This window comes from Orbicella franksi, chromosome 11 (assembly GCF_964199315.1).
Source record: "Orbicella franksi chromosome 11, jaOrbFran1.1, whole genome shotgun sequence".
NCBI classification, from domain to species: domain Eukaryota; kingdom Metazoa; phylum Cnidaria; class Anthozoa; order Scleractinia; family Merulinidae; genus Orbicella; species Orbicella franksi.
Genome location: NC_138155.1, coordinates 21942493 through 21964495, shown reverse-complemented (window position 1 = coordinate 21964495; position 22003 = coordinate 21942493). Strand labels below are relative to the sequence as shown.

General features: G+C 40.3%; 2 protein-coding genes across 4 annotated transcripts in view; one reads left to right on the top strand and one right to left on the bottom strand.

The window, feature by feature from the left end:
• Positions 1-3963: 3963 nt before the first annotated feature.
• Positions 3964-16644, bottom strand: LOC145460184 (cyclin-D-binding Myb-like transcription factor 1). 2 transcript variants are annotated; one of them, XM_081444924.1, is made up of 15 exons: positions 16486-16644; positions 16158-16337; positions 14782-14924; positions 13306-13549; positions 12630-12706; positions 12239-12317; positions 11563-11784; positions 10895-11048; positions 10718-10792; positions 10049-10117; positions 9628-9710; positions 8940-9125; positions 7435-7706; positions 6300-6795; positions 3964-5423 (listed from the first exon to the last, which is right to left on the bottom strand). In XM_081444924.1, the coding sequence occupies exons 2-15, from the start codon at positions 16321-16323 to the stop codon at positions 4783-4785; spliced, it is 2907 nt and encodes a 968-aa protein (XP_081301050.1). In that variant the 5' UTR covers positions 16324-16337; positions 16486-16644; the 3' UTR covers positions 3964-4782. The 2 variants fall into 2 exon arrangements, with proteins under 2 accessions (XP_081301050.1, XP_081301051.1); XM_081444925.1 differs by lacking the exon at positions 16486-16644 and having other exon boundaries at positions 16158-16409.
• Positions 16645-16779: 135 nt separating this feature from the next.
• Positions 16780-22003, top strand: part of LOC145460181 (uncharacterized) — a 38601-nt gene continuing 33377 nt past the window's right edge. The window contains exons 1-5 of one of the 2 annotated variants that reach the window (XM_081444920.1): positions 16780-16906; positions 17007-17057; positions 18150-18254; positions 19507-19605; positions 21438-21758. In XM_081444920.1, the coding sequence (XP_081301046.1) occupies positions 16865-16906; positions 17007-17057; positions 18150-18254; positions 19507-19605; positions 21438-21758 (618 nt within the window). In that variant the 5' untranslated portion in view covers positions 16780-16864. The remainder of the gene's footprint in view (positions 16907-17006; positions 17058-18149; positions 18255-19506; positions 19606-21437; positions 21759-22003) is intronic. The other variant, XM_081444921.1, reaches the window with a different exon arrangement.

The following is a 22003-nucleotide window of genomic DNA, read 5'->3' as shown; positions in this document are numbered from 1 at the left end:
ACATGGAATTTCCGTCGTCCTCTCGTTTCTCCGTAATCGTAACTACTTCTTGGAAGCATTTTGTCAATATTTTCCCCTAACAAGGGGGCTGAAGAGTTAGGGCAGTGAAAATGTCTGTCACGCAAAACCACCAACTGTACTCTTAGCGCGACGGTAGACAGCTGAAAACTGGACTACTAATACGAGAAACCCGCGTTGACTACAGCTCGATCCTTCTTTATGAACGCTTTGAATAATAATTGGGAAAGTAATTATTGTGTCGAGTTCCCATGCGCGTTTCCACAATGTAACGACACACTTGCATATGGTAGTAAATGAAGAAGGCAATGCAAGACATCACAAAGATACCCGTAGAAGCTGAGAGAAGAAGTAAATTATCTCCCACTTCAGAAGTGGCTTGGAGATCGCCTGTGCTTGTTATGTTCTTTGATATTAATCCCATTGCGAAAATGATCCTTTCCTCTTCAAGAAAAACGCGTGCTCGTCTGGTTTGCCTCACGGAGAAACCTGTGACCGGAAATGATGTCGTTTGTGAACGGATCACTTCAGAAAAAATCTACTGTTACGAAAAATTGCCCCGCACAACTTAAAAGTGCGATCTATATAAAAGCGTACTTACTGTTGGTTTTAAGAAGAACGACCAGGCAAAATTTTCACTGCATTACTCCCTGATCACCTCTGTGTGCGCATATCTAGATTTCTGAAGGGATTGTTTGTTCTAACACAGGATGTAAGCAAATCCATATCCCTCCAAAAAATTTGGGTGTAACTCCACATCATGTCAGCCAGGGGGTTAGACTGCGTGACGGGCCAATAGAGCCTCCACATAAGAGGCTACTCAGGCTGCTCAATGTCCAACTTAAAAATTAACAGCATCGAACTTTCAACCCCGCAAGTTAAGATACACCCACACGAAATATGTGAAAAGGTGTCTCGCTTAGGAGTGTAAATCGGGGATTTTGATCTCACTTTAATTAGGGCGTTCAGGACGGGATCCCACTATTTGTTAGCCATCAAGGTATCCTTTAGTGTGGCACTCAAAGAATTAATTAAAAAACGCTACCACGTCCACTTTTAAGTGGTATCTTTCACCCTGGGTTAAATAAAGCTCGAGTCACGCCCAGAGTGGTGGTCTCATTACATTTTCCTGCGAGCATTCACATAAGAGTCATCCCCCCGGTGCTTTTAACTCGGCATCCTTCTTTGTCTTCAACATCGGACATAAAATATCTACTAATCAACACTGGACTATTCTCATGCCTGCGTCGGGAAAAAGACTATTGGACTTTGTCAAATGTCATGTACGTTCATCTTTGAAAAGTTCATTGTTCCATTGTCCAGTTCCGATACGCGGGCAGGACGCGGGAGCATGCCTACCACCACATCAGCTGACTCGTACCAGACTTCTTTTGAGAGACCCTGCGGAAATAATGATATGAGATCACGCGCACTGAAAGCGAGTAGTAAACGCGTGACCGCTCAACCTGGCTGCTCTAAGGCTAGTTTAAAAAAAATCCTTGTAATCTGCGTAAGAGGCGTAGCTGGGCCGGGATGAATGGCAGCTAATGGCGGTGGGCTGAGGAAAATTTGTGGGGCCGGGAAAAGAGACAAGTTTTAAATTTTTCTGTTAGGGGAAGCTTTTCGTGACGGCGAAAATGACGGTTGCGAAGGCCCGTCTGTTTGTTTTACGTCGGAATGAACTAGCTGCTTATCTCAGGATAGAAGAGGGAGAATTTCAGATGATCAGTAAAGCAAATCTAGTTTCCCCTCTGATCCTCCTTCCAATTTCCCGTACAGAGTGGTATTTTTTGGCAAGTTGTAGCTTGGGTGAAGGGCCTCTGCCTGGGGTAAGGGGTAAAGAGGTGAGCAGGAAGTAAAGAGAGGAGAAAAACGGAGCGCATAGCCGGGGGGATTTTGCGCGCGGTTGGATTTGTTTCGGCGGCAGAAAATTTTTGCGAGCGGCAAAGTACTAACATATATGGGTTATTGACCAAGTGTGAGGTCAAGATGGCTGGATATTGGCCAAGTTCTTTTTTTGCGAGTTTATGGACCGAGACGGAGTCGAGATCCATAAACTCGCAAAAAAAGAACGACGCCAATATCCAGCCATCTTGACCGAACAAGCTTGGTCAATAAACGATTTATTACATGGCTTTTGGGGAAATTTTTCTTGCGGGATACGGTGGGTAGTCCCGAGCGGGCAAGATAGCTCCATCTTGCCCGCTCGGGTAGCGAATCACAGCGCAGGATTTGATTCATCTTGCCCGCTCACGGAGCTAACCATATGATAAGACTGCTTACTATTCTCCAGACAGCTTGGCCTCTTTCGTTAGAGCCGCTGAAACAAGGCAATCTCGTGCGAAAATCGCCCAGCTACTCAAGGCTATACGAAACGGGGGGCCAAGTGGGATAGGCTAGAAGTGTTTCCTAGAAGAAGTTCAAGGAAGGATCAGAGAGAGGGCTCCTTTAACGAACAGCGGCTGATAATCGAGCCTACAGGTGTGGTAGTCCCCGGTTAAATAAACGATAGCCTCCATTTGGCGCGAAAATACCCTCGGATATTTGTCCGCGAACGCGAACATTATTTGTTCCGAGAAGCGAACAGTTTTCCGAGAGCGTAGCTCGAGGAAAACTGTAAGCTTTGAAGAACAGAAAATGTCCGAGGACAAATATCGGAGCATATTTTCGCGCCAAATGGAGGCTATTGTGTTTATTATCCTTCAAATTTTTTCCCAACACGTGCAGTTTTGAAAATTGGGGAATATCACTCGGATATTCCCCAGTTCTAGCTGGGGCATATTCGGTTACGTGACGCGTTTAGATCAATCACACGCGAACGAAAATATTTGATGGATTATACATGATGATTTTATTTGCCATGGAGTGTATTTGCCTGTCATGTCTTATGTAGGCCTGTCCCGATTTTGCTCGTAAAATGCTAGAAAGTTGCTCACTGCACGAGAATGCCAAAAAGTTGCTAAAAAATTGCCAAAAACCCAAAAAGTTGCTACCTAAAATTTCTTGATATCTTTATATAAACATTAATTAAAAGCGTTAATTTTCGTTCTTCACAAAAATTGCTATCATCGGTCAAGAAAAATAGCTTGAACGTAAATATGGGCGAAATTTAATGACACTCTTAGTCTAACGGAACAAAACACATGGTTCATTTGACGTCTTGCCGAACGTTGTCAAGTGACAGGTTGTGCGTTCAAACTTCACAAAGTTGATAAACATTCAAGAAATTCGCACAAATTAAAGTTTTCAGTATGAAATCGTTTTATTCTTTCGTGCTTGATATGTGCTCAAAACCTACATTTTTCATTAAATGTTGCTCAAAGGCAAACCTTGCTCGGTGTTGCTAGTTACCCGTTATACTCGACACCTTTTTTGCTCAAAAGTTGCCTAGCACAATCGGGACAGGCCTAGCCTTATTATGGATTGATTCAATCGGCGTGCATCCAATAGATTACGGCAAATATGGGCTATAGTAGCATTGCACTTGCACGGCTGTCATATATCCTGCCGAGTTTTTCTTTCGGTGTAGCCTGCGTAGCAAACGTTTCCTTTCCATTTTCCAGTCGGGGAGATCGTGCAAGTAAGTGAGCAAACAAGCGCGCCTGGGGTGAGCAAAACAATGGGAAACGTGGAGAGGGAGTGAGCAAAAAAGGAGGTTCTTGATCTCGCAGTTTCGTTTACTTCGCTCGCTTTAGGCTACTTCGGTGTTATCTACCTTGATGACCCTAGAAATGGAACGATACGTTGGTCACGAGGGAGTGATACTGGCGTTTCTAACTTGCTCGATATTCTTTCCCATGGCTCCCCTTGCATGATTTTGTTTTTCAGCAGGAACGATGGTGTCACCAGATAAAAAAAAAAGATGCGCCTGCAAATCATACACGATAGAAAACATTCTCTCGTGTTAAAAAAAAAAACAAAAAAAAAAAACAGTTTCTGCCACCAAAACGTCAATTTATTCATGTCTCACAATATAAAGTAGCTTTTAGAAAGCAAAAGAGTGACAATTGTTCTTTTTTTTTTTCATAAAATGGTAAGTCACTGTCGCGACAACTCTTGTGCAATGGTGTTACGTCCGTCACGCAATCTTCCCCATGATTACGTGACTAAAAAGGAGAAAATCAAAAAGAGGTACAGGAGAATACCTCTTGTTGATTTTCCTGAATCTCCGCATGACGTAACTCCGGCTGATAGCGACTGTTTCAATGGAGATCTGCCAAACACAGTAAGTTAGTCTTCGATTGAATATTGTAACAAAAACATTTCATTTTGAAGCTAATAGCTAATAAATAACCAGACTAGTTCTTCTATAAGAGGAGTCCGAGCAAAAACGCGGTCAATTTGACCAATTCACTAAAATTTGTCGGCCACCGAAAATTCGACATTTTTAATTTTATAATTTGGAATCCTCTATAAAACTTGGCAGACTGTTCCACTTAGAGTCATTGTCTTGTTAAGCCTGACATCTAACAAGGAAAGTACCTCATCTCTTTTACTAGCAACCGAAGGAACTTAATCGAAAGAAGTTTCCTAGGCTGCGAGTAGTCCTCGTGTATCTCAGTTTTAGTAGGGTGAGCGAGCATACGAGCGCGCGGGAAAATCACCTCGCGCGAAGAAACCTGAACACGCGGCGAAGACCTGCCAGGTGATTTTCGCACGCGCTCACGCTCGCTCGCTCGCTCGCGTGCTTTCCCTCCCTCTTGGACTTGAGAAACTACTTGCATCAAGTTTCCTTACGGAATAGTCCATCTCTAAAATGTAATTTCACGTTTCTGTTGGACAGTCTTGCTTGTCTGAGGTAACAGAAGGATTTGAAATAGGTATTGAAATACCCCCGATATGAAGCAATACGTCACTGGCGTCTATGATGTCGCCAGGGTGGTCCAGTCCACCCGGGACAGTAACAACATTCCCAAGGGCAGCATTCACAACTAACCCACTGGATACTGTACCGTTTGATGTGGAGGTGGGGTCCGACAGGGTTGGGTTCTCGTCAGTCTGTGATTGAAGGATTTGTGATGGGAGTGTCGATGTGACCGACATGGGGTTCTCAGAGACCATCAAGACACTAGTTGATTCAGCGGGGGACAACACCGAAGGTTCTTCTGCTTGTGGTTGAAGGATTTCGTCCGGTAGCGTGACTTGGGGCACCATGGCAGTCACAGATAGGTCGCTAGCGTTGTTACTGCGGCTCAATGCATGCTGTGAAAGTGCAATTGTAGAAGACGGGGAAAGTGTAGCTGCAAGACTTGTGTCTATGTTTGACATCACTGTCACGTGGACCTCCCCCAGGGGATCTGGACTGACAACGACATCTCTGGTTCCCGGGCCAACTTGATGCATGTGTACAACTGGTCTTTCAGGGAGATGTGTTCCATCCAGCGTCTGAGCGATTGCCGCAGGACCTGAGAGTCAAACACACAAAAGGAAAGTTTTCAACTATGATTTTTCGACCTGCTTCCTATGTCTGCCTGTCCACCTGCCTGTCTGTATGCCTGTCCGTATGTCTGCCTGCCTGTAGCATGTTATATGCTCTCGGTCAGTGGGGACGATCGAAAAAGCGGGCGGGCGACGAGCGGGGTCTGGGAGAGAAAAGGAGGGTCCCTGCCTACTCCCTGTCTGTCTGTCGGTCGGTCGGTCTGTCTGTCTGACATAATAACATCTATAGTAGTAACTCATTTGGGAACTCCTTTACCAGCACAACGTTCCATTCCATAATTTTGGATAGTCTAACAAACCATGCTAGCAGTTGAACCTCATTAATCGATGCAAGATTTCAACATAATAAATACCTTTTTGACTGGAAACGTTTTATATTCACATTTCCATTACTATCGTTGCTATTATTTCGGCACTGCTCTTCTAAATTTCATTATTCATTACTCGTTTTCAGTTTACTGTACACAGGGCGATTTTCTCCCTCCTACAAGTTTCACGAACGTCTAAAAAACAATTAGATTATGAGCTCGAGAGCGAATAATCTAATTTTTTTAGTATAAATCTACTAGTCGTTCAAACCTTTATCTAAATCCTCTTCACAGACACTTTGAAAACGCCAGGATGCGGCCGTCATTTTGTTAACAAGGGCTCATTGCTACGCTTCTCAATATCTATCACAGATTAAATGGTGAGTAGCGTAGCCAATCAGAGAACGGCATTCGTGATAGAAGGCTAGTAGATTTATACTAGGAGACACTATAAACAAGAACGTTTGTACATTTAATAACCCCCACTTATACTTCAATAAAAGACACAATAAAAATAAGATGGGCAACACTCACCCTGGAATGGGGGACTAGTATAGGCCACACTTACGGAGGTCACATTGTTCTCTCCACTTCTTCCCGTTTGCTGGGAAGGCGTGAACTCAGTCTTCGAATGGCCTATGTGAGAGACAGCAAGATGCAGCTCGCCTGTTTGTTTCATCGTCTCCTCGTCTTTAACGTCAGACTCCACCTGAAGGTCACCTTGCGTCAAGGAAGCAGGTAGACCGCTATGGCTGTCAATTTCAGTGCTGTCCACAGTTTGGACACCCACCGCTTCCAGGCCGGTATGGTCTACTGTGCCCGGGTTGGTATCGTCCTGTGGCACCACCACACGCGCTTGCAAATCTGCATCAGGTTTTGCAAATTTTGCATGTGCAAGGCCTGCATTAGTTAGTTCTGACGCGGTAATTGGTCCAGAGATGTCGGTTTGTACAATGGCTTGTGTAAACTCAGGTCCAACCTCTGGAAGAGTTTGAACAGCGTGATGCGCCTGCAGTACAGTTACTACCTCCTGTAAAGGTGAAAAGAACATCGTAAGATGAAACTACTAGCCTGTTCCAGGCTCTCGGTCAGTGGGGACGAGTTGGGTATGGGAGAGACTCTCTCCCAGGACTGAAGTCTATATTGAGATTTCTGTTTTCTCCAGTTCTTTCTTGTAATCGTCAAGGAAGAAATCAAATTTTCTGTGCGCAGATAAGAGCTGAGCGCGGAATAAATCGAGCCAGTGAGGAGAAATGCCTTCTTGTAATTAAAGCTCAAGCCCAGGACAAACGGACTCGCAAGTAAACGCAAGTCTACTAGCGAGTCCGTTTGGCCAGCCAGGCCTGGCGCGACTTGCGTTGACTTGCGATCACTTTGGTCGAGATCATATTGGCACGCAAGTCGACGCAAGTTTTTCACCGATTGGCCACCCAACCCAAGTCAACGCAAGTTGAGTGACGTCCATTTATTGTTGTAGCAACCTATTAACCAATGAAATACAGGATATGCAGTCTTGAAATGTGTTTTTTCTGGCGATTTGCGTGTACTTACGAGGAAACGTGAAAGTCCATTTGGGTACCCAACGCAAGTTTCTACTCAAGTTCAACTTGCGGCTTCTAGCGACTACATGGGTACTTGCGAGTATGTTTGGCTAGGCTTTAATGATTACCTGGTCGTGTTGGTTACTGTCTATACCCTCAGATCCTGTCGTTAGCTCTCCAGTGTGTGTCTGTCTCACTAAACTGCTCGCCGGTTGTTGTATAATATATGTCTGTCCAGCAGGTGCCTGAATGATATACGATGGTGTCCCTTGGACAGTTGAGGGGTTATGAAACATATCCTGTGGTGTCAGCGCATTGACCTGTACCACCTCAAATCTACTGTGATTGGTGGCGAGGGAAGATGTGTCATCTTCTCTTGTTACTGTCCCATCGCTACTGACTGCAATAAAAATATGTGAATTGATATTATGTCAACAACAACAACAACAACAACAATCTTTATTTCGTGCCCAGAAAAATTTTACAATAGAAATAAATACGTGCAATGTGAAAAAATAGCAATGAAAAACAGAGCACAGCCACTTAGTCAAGAGTTCGTACAGCCATATAAAAGAAGTTTTGGCGAGCAAGAACTGACCGACGCACGCACTTAACCTCTCCCACATCAATATGTTGACAGAAATGACCTGCAACAGATGGTAAAGTCAGTCTAACCAATAAAGGATGAAGGACAAGTTCCCGTATGCAGACACTGCGCCGGAGGAATTCGAAAGCGGAAGTTTGACTCTGAAACGCATTACATGTTTTCCGTCCACACTACGCCAGAAAAATATATAAAAAAACGCAACAATCACTGGTCATTTTGGATTTGCGTTTGATAAGAACTCGGGCAGGAAATCACATTACTATCGAAAAGCTCCTTTTTCAAAATGTTTTCCGTCAACACTAAAACGAAAAGCCGGCGTTTTCAAATTCCTCCGGTTTGAAGAGCGTTTTCAAAAAGCTCAGTTATCGTGACGGATTAATGTGGACGGAAGGCCTAACCGTAAAAAAAAAGCTGCGTTTTCAAGTTCCTCCAGCGTATTGTGGAGGGGGCCTAAGAGAATTAGTCGGCCTTATTTTCGAGGGGATCCCTCTCAAACTTAGGCTTAGATATGGTATCCAGTCCTCCCGCGGATAATCCGATTACCATGTGCGTTGCGTGGATTACTTCGTGGAGGATAAAAATGCGCGTAAAGTCCACGTGAGGAACTTTCACGTCCTGTGACTGGCTATTTTTAGACCCTCCTAGGATTTCTGAGGACGGGAGTGATCTAAATATATCGCGAGAGGGATTACCATAAAGGAGCAAAGTCGCGGTATTTCGAGTTATTTTGGCCACGTGAAAAATTACCTTTAAATTGGAGGAAACCTGAAAATAATAGTTTACTAGGACAGAAAACCACCAAAGAGATAGTAATAAACCACAAAGGAACAAAGATGGTTGCGGATGGAGAAGATTAACGCGGATCACTAACGACGAACTGAAAAAAAGTTAGAGTAAACTTTTCATGTAGCGCAAATCCATCCTTTATCCTCTCTTGTTACAGCCAAATGTTCATAATGGTAGGATTACAGCGTAAACATAAAGAATCACGCTAGAACCACAATATAACTTAGTAAGAGCAAGTACCTGTTATTGTATGAGAAATTCCAGTATTAGTGATTGTTCCAGTTGAGATAGGATTTACGTGAGTTGATCTTGCACCAGGCACCATGGACACTCGAGGAATGTGGTTCCCCTTAAAACGAGCTTCCTGTCTCTCAATTTTGTTCTGTAGTGTGGCGATGTAAGTGTGGTATAGATAAGAAACTGTCCCTGTGGATTAAAATGTATAGAGACAGGGTCAAACGGCAGATGCAGAAAAACCCTGCCTCACTGCCACCCTGTTCATATGGTCACCTCACTATTGGCTAAGTCTGCATATGAGCCAAGTAGCCCATCAGACCGGCGATTATCTCCGGTTTCAGTAGCATGAAGCGATTAGGAGCATTTTTACTCCACCCTAGCACTAGTTCACTGGTACCCATTTATCCACCTGGGTAGAGAGGGGTACGGTGAGAGTAAAGTCTGCTGCCCAAAAATACAACACAATGTCACTGGCCAGGGCTCGAACCTGGACCACTCAATCCGGACGTGAATGCACTAATCACGAGGCCACCGAGCCTCCTTTAATAAGGCCAACCTTTAAATACAGCCAGCTTTTGTGGCATGTTGACTGGCTGCATTAACAGGGACCTTCCACTCCACTGTGAAAGTGCAACCAAAAAGTATTCATTTAGCACCAGCCATGGGCTTAAGGGGAGGAGGGAAAACATACCTTGAAATGTTATTGCGTCACTTTCAGGCACATGTTTTTTCAATGCCCACCACTTACTTCTAAGCCACTGAGGAGACCGAACACTAAAAAGGAAGGACATGAAAGATAGAAGCCACAAAATGAGAACGCTAAATGGGTGAGAGGCAGGATCTTGGATACATTAAAACAACACAAAGTTCAACGAAAAAATCTTAGCTTCAAAATAAACTGTTTTGTATGTGTGGTTGCAGGCAAGTGGAACACTTAAAAGGGAAGGGAGTGTTAAGCTGATTACCTAATCTAAGTGACAAAAAATAAATCACCATTGATAGCGAATAGGGAAATCTGTTTTAAGTATCAGTCCTTCATCTGAGCAAAATGGAGATTTTTCTGACTCTAGGCCACTAATGGAGTTAGCAAAAAGCAATGCAAGTAAACCGACCTGGACCAGTTGCTGGCCATAACTTGCCAATCTAATTCATTTTCATCTTGAAGATTCATGTTGTGGATCCTGTGATAATGAGTACAATTAACAGCAATAGGTTTTAGTCTCTCCCATGTGAGTATTAGATGGGGCAGATCTAAATAATTGCAGCTCCTTTTCCTAGACGGGATGCAAGTCCATCCCATGTTACCTCTTAAAATTTGGTTAAAATGGTTGTTAGTAACCATTTAGATGCCTTGACGTAGAGGGCCACCTTGAGAACAAAGAGTCTTGCTCAAAAACAAAACATAATGACCCTGACTAGAACGTGAAAAGTAGCTGACTGCTGCCAGCAAATCACCATGTATTTCATCATGATCTCAGCCAGCTTCTCTACTGAGCTATTTACAAGTCTGATATTTCTTTAGGAACAAATAGTTATCAGCCACCTCCTCCAACAGTAAAGCCTCCTGCATGTATTTTAAAACTTTGTCATAATGCTGAAAGACTTCTCCAACTGGAACACTGCTGTGTGTTGCACATTCCAGCTAAACCCAAACAACTGGCCACTGTGCGTCACACTTATCCACATGTTGCCATGTGTCTGAATAAAAGTGAAATGTAACCCCTTCAAAGGCAATATTGTAAGTGGTGTACATTTACTGGAACATTGTACCTAACTATTACCTGGTAATAAGCTGAATTTCATCCTGCTTTGTCCATTCCTGCCCGCCTTTTTCCTTCCAATTTAAATAATTCAACCTGCCATATGTAACACATTCAACACAAAATAAACCAACTATAACCTCATGAAATTATGTCTGATTATTCCTCATACAACAGGCTTGAGCAGACAAATCTCACCATTTTGAACGGCACTGTTTCTCTGATCGTGTGCCGACCCTCTGGGCCACAGCTGCCCAGGATATTCCTGCTGTGATGAAATCCCCAGAAGCTGCACTGCTAAGTTCATGTACTGCACCGGACAGTCTCTGCTCCTCCTCTGCAGTCCACTTGCCTTCAATGTAAAAGAGTTTATGTTTCTAAAAAGCTGCTGGGGAATTTTATATAATATTGTGTGTGCAGTCTTAGGTAACATCAAGTCTGTACTTTGTGAAACTAAGTTCAAGCCTTACTACATGTACCCTCGATCATGGCCCTTCAGAAAATTTATAGACAGAGATGTGTCTTGTATAAATAAAGTGTCTCTCTGCAGAATTTATCCTCAGGATCAAGTCTAACTGTCCATCTTAGTGTGGTGCTGACTTTAAAGAGTTTTGTTTACGAACATAGGGTGCAATTCTTTGGGAAAATCAAAGATTGGTTTCTGAAATCAAAAAACAGATTATGTGTTTCTTTTACTACAACAGAATCTAAGATCAATCAGATCATGGTGCATCAAAGGAACCGAAGAATCATTTCCCAGAGCGGATTCTTGGGTTCCTCTGACGTAACATGATCACAATAATAAGTAATGCTGTGTACTTGTAGATCTACATTGTGCATCTACATGTATCTATCATGATTCAAACCTGAATGGCAGTGATCCCGCATAAGTCTGAATCTGTCCTTCACAGATGAAGCACTCCTCCCCATAGCAGCACCAATTGTGGCCCAGTCATTTCCATGTTTCTCTTTCAAGGATTTTAACTGTTCCACTTCTTCTGCAGAGTACTTTCCCACATAATTCCGTCTGTCATACATGCGAAGCACTCGGCGGTAGATGGCAAACAGAGGACGCCTTATTCCCTTGGCTAAAAGTAAAAGACAGTGCGTTTGAATACTTCTTTGGTGCAATCTGTGACCCTTACATATGTACAGTACATTGTATATCGAAATAATAATTATCTTAACTGGCCTCCATAATTACATTCCCACAGTTTTATTTGAGAGTGCTATATTTATTTAAGAAAGAGGAGATGCTTCCTGCGTTTATTACCAGGCAATCAGAGAGACACATAAGTGGAAGTTTGGATGAACAAGAAATCAAAAGCAGCTGAGGTGTGTATTTTCTCTCAACCTTTCATGAGTGTTTCCACAACCCGATAAAAACGGATTAAATGTTTTCTATCTCTTTTAGAAAGCAGTGTGAGAAAATAACCATTACCATCCATTGATAAAGAAGATTAGGCATCACAACAACTGTTGCTAACACCAACAGGAAAGGAAAAAAAACCTAGAAAAGATCCTACAAGACAATCTGTTTACCTATTGTTCTGTAGAAGTCTTTACGATCATCTTTGGTCATTTCAAATATGATTATATTTGGATCAGGGATGTTGTTGGCCTGTAGAAAAGCAAAATATAAAAAAAAAAATAATATTATTAAGACTAACACATTTACTCTCTGACTACAAAGAAGTGTATTAATCAAGAGGAAAAAACCCAGAATTTTCTGATGTACATGCATTGAAATGAGAGTTTAATATGTTCATTAATAGCCCTCGGAGAGTTGCCTCAGTTGCCAAGAAACTTAATTACATACATCTGCCATGAAATACCAAAATATATTTTCCCCATCTTAATGTAAACAAAAAAAAAATTGATGCCATTTTACGATCAGGGTTAAAAATACAAGTCAAAAATACAACGTGAATACCTTGCAGTATTCAAGTATATTCTCTTTTAATTGGTCATTTTCTTCCTTAGACCACATTCCTTGTTTCCACTTGACACCTAATAATTAAAAGTTTATCAGGATTATTTTCAAACATTTATTGTCTTGTAAGGAGGATGGATTTTGTCAAATTTCCACTTATTGGCACAAAGATTTTACACTGTCTAGGGTTAACTTAAACACTTACACATTTGTCACTGATAAAGCACCTTATAAAAGTTATCAATGATAAACAACATCATTGATTGAAGTAATACGTGCTCAATGTAGCTTTCATTTGTCAGATGAATGGTCACACACTTAATATACTATCATCTTCTGAATTCACCTTCTACAGCATATTAATAAACAGTGCCACATGCAGGTACTGCTCAATTGCTTACATTTGAGTGGTCAAACACTAGGGTTTCATCCACATGCTGAACACTCCACCAGAAATATATAATAATTATATATTATTTGATCATTGATTCATGATCACTTGGATCCTGGTGCATCAGAGCAACCAATGAATCCTTGCCCAAAATGGACCACAATCCAAGTAATCTTTGATTGTTTATCCATATCTGATCACAAAGGAACACACCCAAATTCTCATGTAGAGGACTTAATGAAATGTATGAAAATAAGTAATGAGAATAACTATTTTGATACTGACCTTTACCATGGAGGTTGTCTTTGTCCTCCTTAGTAGTAAACCATGCTTGATTAACAGAGTTGTTAACCATAACAGGCTGGGTTGCTGGAATGATTGACGACTCTTGAGTAAGTTGCCCGGCGGCTAGAGCTGCAACAGCTGCTGACAAACTTAAAGTTGCATTTGCTGCTTCTTGAGCTGAGAGAGAGGTCAGCTGGCCACCATTGTCAATAGCTGTGGTGCTAAATGTCTGGGAGGTGACGTCCTAAGGATTGTTCAAATGAATATTTCTGTCAGTCTATAATAAAATAAAAGTCTAGACTCTACAAGCACTATACTTTGCCAAAGGACCAGGAAAAAGGAACTTCTCTGAACATAAACCATGGGCATCATATCAGTCAATGTTATGTTACTTATAAGAGGATCTTTTGTTTTTACTTAATAGACACAAGTGTTTTTTTTCTGGAAAACCAAGCACACATAAAATTCATACATAACAAAACTGTACATCCTGGACCCAAGTGGTGTATTTTCCATATCGTCACTGCCTAGTGACAATATTGATGATGTCATTTCCGCTTTTCATGGTTGTTTGTGCATATTAAAAACAATGTATTATCCACTCACTGTGCTTGTTTGTAAAATATTGTATTAACCACTTGAAAATAAAACACATACAATGTATCTTCATGCACTAATTGTGTAATATCCTCTACAGTCAGGTATAATCTGTTGAATTTTGTCTAAAACCTGGTGGGGGACAGGGGTGCTTAAAACTGTAAAATAATATTAATAATGTTACTGATCTTTTAGCAAGTATTAAATATGGAAGATTCTTGATTATAAGAATCACCGTGGTGAACGGCAGGTGATTTGAAAAAATGGTACTTTAAAGAAATAAGGGTAAAATTGTCCTCTAGTGGTTTACAGCATGAGCTAAAAATTGCTTTAAATAATCAGGAGGACAATCAAGAATTGAAAAATCTAGATATTTCCAATGTATTTCATTCTGAACAAGAATTCTAACCTTGGAGTACAAACAGGCTTTTAGCCAGAATTTGAAAAGTGGCCATCCAAAATGTGTTATGTAAGGCCTGCTCAAATGAGCAATTTATAAGGTAACATATGAAAAACAAAACAATTTTCTTCAGAAAGTGGCTGTCCACAGGATGCCTGGACACCCATCTGGCTAAAAGCCTGAGTACAAGAGGAAAGGGGGGGGGGAGGGTCTGAACTTCCCACTTCTTGCATTGTAGTTTTGCTTTCGCAAAATATCACACAATATTGTGAGATTTTTCGTTATTTCACCCGGTCCCACATCTTTTGAACTTGTGTGTTATACCCTTCCCTCTTCTTCCTTATGTTCCCCTAGCTGCCACCCTATTCTTAAGGGTTTCTATCCCATGTGCTACAATTGTCTAGGGAATCTTGATTACCTGTCTGACTGAAGGTAACTATGTCAGCTGCTTGAAAACAAGACAAGGCTAATTTTTGTACCTGAGAAACAGCAAGGGATGCCGCAGAGGACATATTGACCAGTGTTGCCAAGTCAGCAAACCCATCTGAAGTCTCGGGGTCCAGATGTAGATGCTTATTGACTTGGTCGTCTGCTTGATCAGTGTGCTTTCGTTTTACTCCAGCTGTTAATGATTAAGCAATCAGAATATTAGACATTCAAATTTTTTTCTTATTGCAGATGATTCAAATGCACAGATTTTTTATTCTTGATGTCCATAGAGTAGATTCAAGTAGGTAGACTTGGGAGCTATGTAAATATGTAAATGGCATTATAGATTTTAAAGTTTGATACAAAACAAATCAGTGACATCCATTCTTATAATACTCATGACAAATCCAATTTTTACTTACTGCAAGTTAGACGCAATAATGGAAAACAGTGCCTTTAATATCAAGGAAGAGCAGAATGGAACAGTCTTGACAAATCAATATGTGACATGAGGTCACTTTTACTTTTTAAGCTTCGAAGAGCGCAGTTTTTTAAATCGTTTTTATACTATAATTTTATTGAACATCACCACATTGTATTTTAAATATTTTTAACTATTTCAAATTAAACATTTTTCTCTTTTTGGCAGGACCTCACTGGATAACTCCTTGGGTGATGTAAGCTCCCTGGTTAAATAACATTATTTTTTATTACTCAAGCATGAAGTCAGGACTGGTATTTGAAGAGTACACCTTTCTATACTTAGCAATAAAGCACTTCTCCACGTTTACATACATGTAGCCTCATCTAAACATAAGAAGAGTTTGGAGAATTCCAGACAGTTATATAAACCTGAGACATTGAGGGTTTGCATAACTTTTGAGAATACTCCTGTCTCAAAGCCTTTAGATTAGGTGCTGTAAATGCGGAAAAAGTACTCTATTACTTTCTCAGCCAATCACAATAAAATATTTTTCTCAGTCATACTAAGTCACGTTATTGGTACGTGCTTAACTGCCCATGTGACAAGCTTAAGCTTAATATATAACTTAGGCTACATGCAATTTTCTGCAATATTTTCTTTACATAATTTTTTAAAGTACGCTTATAATGTACGTACCACTCTGCTACAATGTAAGATTTTCTTTAATACTTATAAGAAAAGAAAAAGAAAAAACGCCAAATATCAAAACGAGTAGACTAACCCTGCTCACCTGCTGGTGTTAAATCGCGCGATCATGGTCTCGCGGGATCCTCGCGAAACCCGAAGGAATGTCACGAGGTTTGTGTCGATAATTTGCTATGAAGGTCTATAAAATATTTGCGTACACCTTTCCTCCATATGTTTTCGTTTCTCCTATTAAATTGTCAAAATTAAGATTTAAATTGCGAAAAAAATAAAATGTAAACTCTGACTTAAACTTACACAATTCAGCAAGAGCCGCGACTTGACCATCTGGCGAAAACGTGGACGTGAAGGAAAGATCTCCGCCATTTTCATCCAGCGCCTTCGGGTCTACAGTGCACGGTGATTCGCGCTGTAAAGAGACTTCATTTAACTCGCCATGGCCATTAGTCCCATCTACTTCCATGTGTTCTTGGTTTACTTCCGGTGAGCGAAAACAAAAATATTAAAATTTCGAATTTCGAGCTTCGATGCAATCCACGTCCGGGAACTTCAGACACGGCGAAAACTGAAAATCCCGAATGTTCAAAGACCCGTACGTTTGCCTCAACGGGTAACACTGACTTACCTCCATTTATGGCGATTGTTTCGCCATAAAATCCTCACAAAACTCGATACAACTTATACCATATGTAGAGGAATAGTTAAAGAGCCACACAAAAGGATAAAAGATACGAAACTTTTACCCTTGCTGTTGAAAATTCGATCACAACTGGACAAAGATGTGAAAGTTTCGTGTCACTCTTCAGGGGTTGGCTCCCCCCGAAAACACACCGCCTTCAAAATACTTGGTCAGCGGCTTTTCATATGAATGGCGGCCATCTTTGTTTTGGTGACTGGCCCGTTCTCCAAAAAGGCCATTAATTTTGGAGTTGGTTATACGATAATTATAAAGAAATTGTAAAGAAATTTGTTTTAAATTTATCGTATAATTAAGGAAATCCAAGATGTTCAAGCGCTGGCGTGATAAACGAAAGGACAACGATCAGGTATAATATTTGAAAGTGAGCAGCTGAGGTCACGACATTCGTAAATGACAAGAAGTGAACAAGCGTACTATAAGCTTACTGTGTTGTTCGTGTTCCACAGCCGGACAGCCTAACAAAGACAAACCAGCCGCAACCTGTCACGGAAACCTCCGTAAGTAGGCAGTTTATATTATACGAGAAGCAAAAGACAGTTATTAATTACTGCTTGCATGATTGTATCGTAGCTAGTGGATTGAAACTGGTAAAGCGCGCGCCAAAACACTATCGCCTCATATATCAACTTACTAACTGAACAGGTTGCTCAGTTAGCGTCACATCATGCCAGAAAACGTGCGAGAGTGTGCAGTCTCGGAAGGAATACTATTATTTTGAAATTTCAGTTTGATATGCAAATGTCTTTAATTATTTTCCACGTCGATCACGTTTTCCAGCTATAGTTTGGAGTGCTCTCTTGCCCGGTCTCTTGGCTGGTGCAACCCCCCCCCCCCCCCCAGTAAGATTTCAGATGTTTTTATTTCCCTTCTTTCAAAATGCAGGATGTAACCTTAAACTCTTGTATTAGTGGTTTACCAAATTGGATGTAGAACTTTTTTGATGCTATGTGACAAATGCAGTTATATGTAGTTCCAGAAAATATCCACTTTTGTTGCATACTTTCCTTTAAAAATTGTGGCTTTTGAGGCACCCTCCCAAGTGGAATTTCCAGTAACCCTCTTGTGGCGGGTATGGATACTTTCTCCGACGAAAGATTGTTACACACTGCTATTTCTGCAACTCTTTTTGAACTCAAGCAAGAGTTATGCCAAGGTTTCAAAAGTTACTTCCTGTATGGCTGTTTTCCTATAGACAATTCAATTACGGGTAGTTCTTTTTAATTCCAAGCTTTTGCCGAATGCATTGAACTCAGAGACCCTCTATTTAAAACTGGACTGCTTAGATATTTTGTTATCTCTACTACTCAGTAGCGATTTTCTATTTATTGTGTGTTACCATCACGACATAAATTTGGACTACTCATTATCCTTATTATGACATTCTAATTGTTTGTGTCACCAACACCCATTTTTATGTCAAGAACAGTGGAATAGTTTCTTTACATTCCCTGGCAATGCTGTAGATTGGTGAACACTTGGAATTTAAAGAAATGCAGTAGTGTAAGGCTTCAATAGAGTTGTCTGTTTAATCACCAAATATGTTACTGAAGGACAACTTCAAACGTCAAGTGTTTTCTTGTGTTCATTAGGGTTTCATCTGTCCAGTATGTATGATCTCAATGGAGTCTCCAGAGAGTCTTCAAATCCATTTTGAAACAGCACATGTTGACAGCGAGCCATCACCAACCAGTGGGGTAAGAATGATGCACTTTTATTAACTCACAGGGTGCTTTCCATTTGATGAAAGATTCCAGTTTTAATTTCTGTATGTTTCCAGTGATGATTGGAACAACATTTTTTTAGAATTTCCGGAAAAGAGGACAACATTGTGAGGTATACCAAAATTTTGAAAACTTCTTAACTGGAGTTTCTGTTCCATTTGAAGTCCTTTCATCCCAGAATTTTCAGGGTTTAGGGTGAATGGTTCGCTTTCTGAAAATTCAGCAGTTTCTGGATTCTCTGGAAACTTTCCCAGGAAATATCTAGACTATACCATTTCTGCCCATTTTGAAATTTTCAAAATTTTTGGTTTCAGAATGGAAAGTACCCACAATCCACACCAGTGACTTATCTCTGAATTCTCCTTACCTGCTTACGACAGATTCAAGAAACAATACTATATTCGTTAAAGAAGAATAGTTGCTGCAGTGATACAATAAGAGTATGTTTAAGATTCAAATGGATCCACTGGATCACTCCCTGGAAAATGCCTTCAAGTTTCAAGATGAAAGTGCCACTAAAATCAAATTCTCGAAATCCATTTTTTTGGATTTTCATATACAGTAGGTCTTTGCTAGATATCTTGGCAAATTTTAACCTATTATGAACATCAGACCTCACAATTTTGGACCTTTTTTTCCGAGAATTTACGTCCACCATTAATTTTCCTTGTTCCAAAGCTTGGTTGAGAATTTGAGAAAATGATGTCTGTCACCTTCTCAAAAATACCCTATCGGTGAAGTTATAATAAACAGGGTTCCAGATAATTTTTCAATGCAGTGTGCCAATAAGGAATTCCAATGAATCAATTCCCACTGCTCCCACCAAATCATTATAAATTTTCGATTAATGTGTTGGGTCATGTAGCTGACCTCATTGTGTTTTTTACCTGAGACCCCTCACTTACCTGGAACACTGAATAACAATTAGTACAGCAGTTCTCACAAAGAATAAGAAAAAAACTTTGGCCCTTATAATTATTCGTTCAATTTTCTACACTAAATTTTCGGAGATAGTCTCTTTCAAGGAGAGTTATTGATTTAGCATTATAACTACAGTATTATGTTACAAACTTTTAATGTGGTACATGAAACATTCCATGTACTGTAATCTCAACAGTATACAGTCGAACCTGTCCACAACAGCCGCCTAAAAAGTTACCTTGTGGACAGAAAAAAGTAGCTGCTGTAGTGAAGTGGCCATTATATATTAATTTTCAATATTTAGGCTTTCATCTGTCCCTTGTGTATGAAAAGTTTTAACAGTCCTGGAGAGTTGCAAGCACATTTTGATCAAGTACATGAGACGGAAAATGATTCCACAGCAGTAAGTTGAAGCTACTCCTGTCAAATGTTATCAAGACACCACACTAAGATCTTTAAGGACTTTATAAGAACATGACAAGCAGGTTAGCTCAGTTACCCAAGACCTCTCTTCAGGGTGTTGTTTAAGATTACTAAAAAATGTCCATAGACAGATTGGGTTAACATGTTTACATCCTTGCTGCCACCTTGGGAGGTTACAATTGTCCTGTTTGTACATACTTCCATTCAATCAGCTGCATGTGACAAATTGCAGAATTCTAACCTCCCAAATGAATCATCACATAATTCGTTAAGTCATGATTGGGAGACAGATTTTTTTCATTTCCTAATTTAAAACAACTTCAGCCCTAAATTACAATATTAAGTAATATCCTGTACTCAAAGTGCAATAAAAGTTTAAAAGTTTGGCTCAACAGAACTTCCTCAACCACAGTAAATACAATGTATGTGAATGTTAATTAACAATTATTCACTGAAGTGGAGGTAAATATTCATCACTTTCACCGACACTGAGGTGAATAATTGTTTTAGTATATATGTTGCAGTTAAAAATGTTCAGTAGGTAATTTTTTTTTAACTAGGTAAATTTATTATTTAACTAGGTATTTTTTTTTTAACCAAGCAATTTTTCTCTTGCTCTGTTTCAGTCAACTAACTAAAAAGGGTTTTAATTTATGGGGTGTGGTTAAAAATAGGGGCCTGGTATTTTTAGGGGGCTCTAAAAAGAAAAGAAAAATAAAAAAAGAGGAGAAAAATCTTCTCTTCATCTCTCCCTGCTCCCACCTACTTCTTCTTCTCTTTCACTATCTCCCTATTCTACGCCTACCTCTTCTTATTTTCCTATCTAATTATTAATTTCAAAGGAAGAAGGAAATTACAAGTACCTACCGTGTGTTGAACCCAAGACCTTCAGATTACATGTCCATCTCGATCTCCACTAGACTACACAGCTCAAGTTGAAAAAATTTCTTTTTTTTCTCCTAATTATTGCTTTTTTGGGTCCCAGACTCACCTCGGTCCAAATATCCAGGTAAAAAAATTTGTTTTAAAATTACCTAGTTAAAAAAATATTACCTAGGTAAAAATCAAATTTACCTGAAGAAAAAAATTACCTACAACATATACAACACAAGCTGAATAATTAGCGGACCAAGACTTTATGTTATGTGTGACAAGCGCTTGGAAATTTTAAAATCTCTCGCGCTGGCTGCTCGGAGGTGAACAGTACTTGCTAATCACCTCGGAGTTAACCAATTAGAGCGTGCGAAAAGCACTATTCACTTGTGTGGTATATACTAAGGAGGGTTGTAGCATGTTCTTAGGGTCTTGAGGGAGCTAATTAGTGTCATAGATGTTCACTTGGCTAATTCAAAGCCATTGTCTCTATTCAAAGAGGAATTTTGTGACTGGATCTCAATAAATTATTACTCCTTTATGCGATGTTTGAAGTCAACATACGGGGTGGCGATTGGTCCTTCATAGTGTTACAAAATCTGTTTTGAATTTCACAGGTCTCACAGTCTCCCTTTTTTAGTGGTTGTGTGCATCTTGCAGTCTCAATTTTTTTCACAAACTAAGCTGTCTCAATGTCGCGATTTTTTGCAAGGGTATGAAAGTCTAGAAGTCCCGATTTGTTTGCTTTTGTATATGACATCTCAATGTCTTAGGGTCTGAAGGTCCTGTGCTTGCATTTGAAACACTTTGAAGTCTTGTCCCTGCAATTTAAAAAGTCAAAATGTCTCAGGCTTACAAAGAAAAATGCTAGTGCCACCTTCTCGCAAAGTCCTGCATTAACTATTCACCGCCCTAACATGTTACTTTTCATCTCTAAAGGTTAAGAAATCAGTTGCACCTTTGTCACAGAGTTTACCTGCTGATTCAACAAAGATTTGGAGTGAGAGACATGGCTCATTCTCGTCTTTTGATGCGGAGCTTCCAGCTCCTAGAAAGGAGTCTGAGGTTTCTCTATTGTCCAGCCAGCTTAAAGAACTGGAGGATAAAACGCAAGAGATTTTGTATCTGCAGCAAGAACTCAACGAGTTGAATGCTTCACTGAAAGAAGAAAAATGGTACTCTGCTGCCTTGAAAGAAGAGGTTGACAAGATCACTAAAGAAAGGGTTGAACTGGAAGAAAAGAACAGCTTACTGGAAAAGGTTTTTTGAGTCTTGTTTTCTAAAACTGATATCCTCCCTCCCGCGACCTTTGGAACCCTCACTAATGACACTAGCCATGCTGAGTTCTGTATTAATAGTGATTTCACTCCCTGTTACGCAGTTTTGAATTTTTGTGCATATTTTGTAAGTGAAGGGATGGAGACCTGGAAATAGGGTGTAAAATGGGCAGGAATTCTTTAGGGGTGGTGAGGGGGGTACAAATGGGATACCCAAGGTGGTGGGTA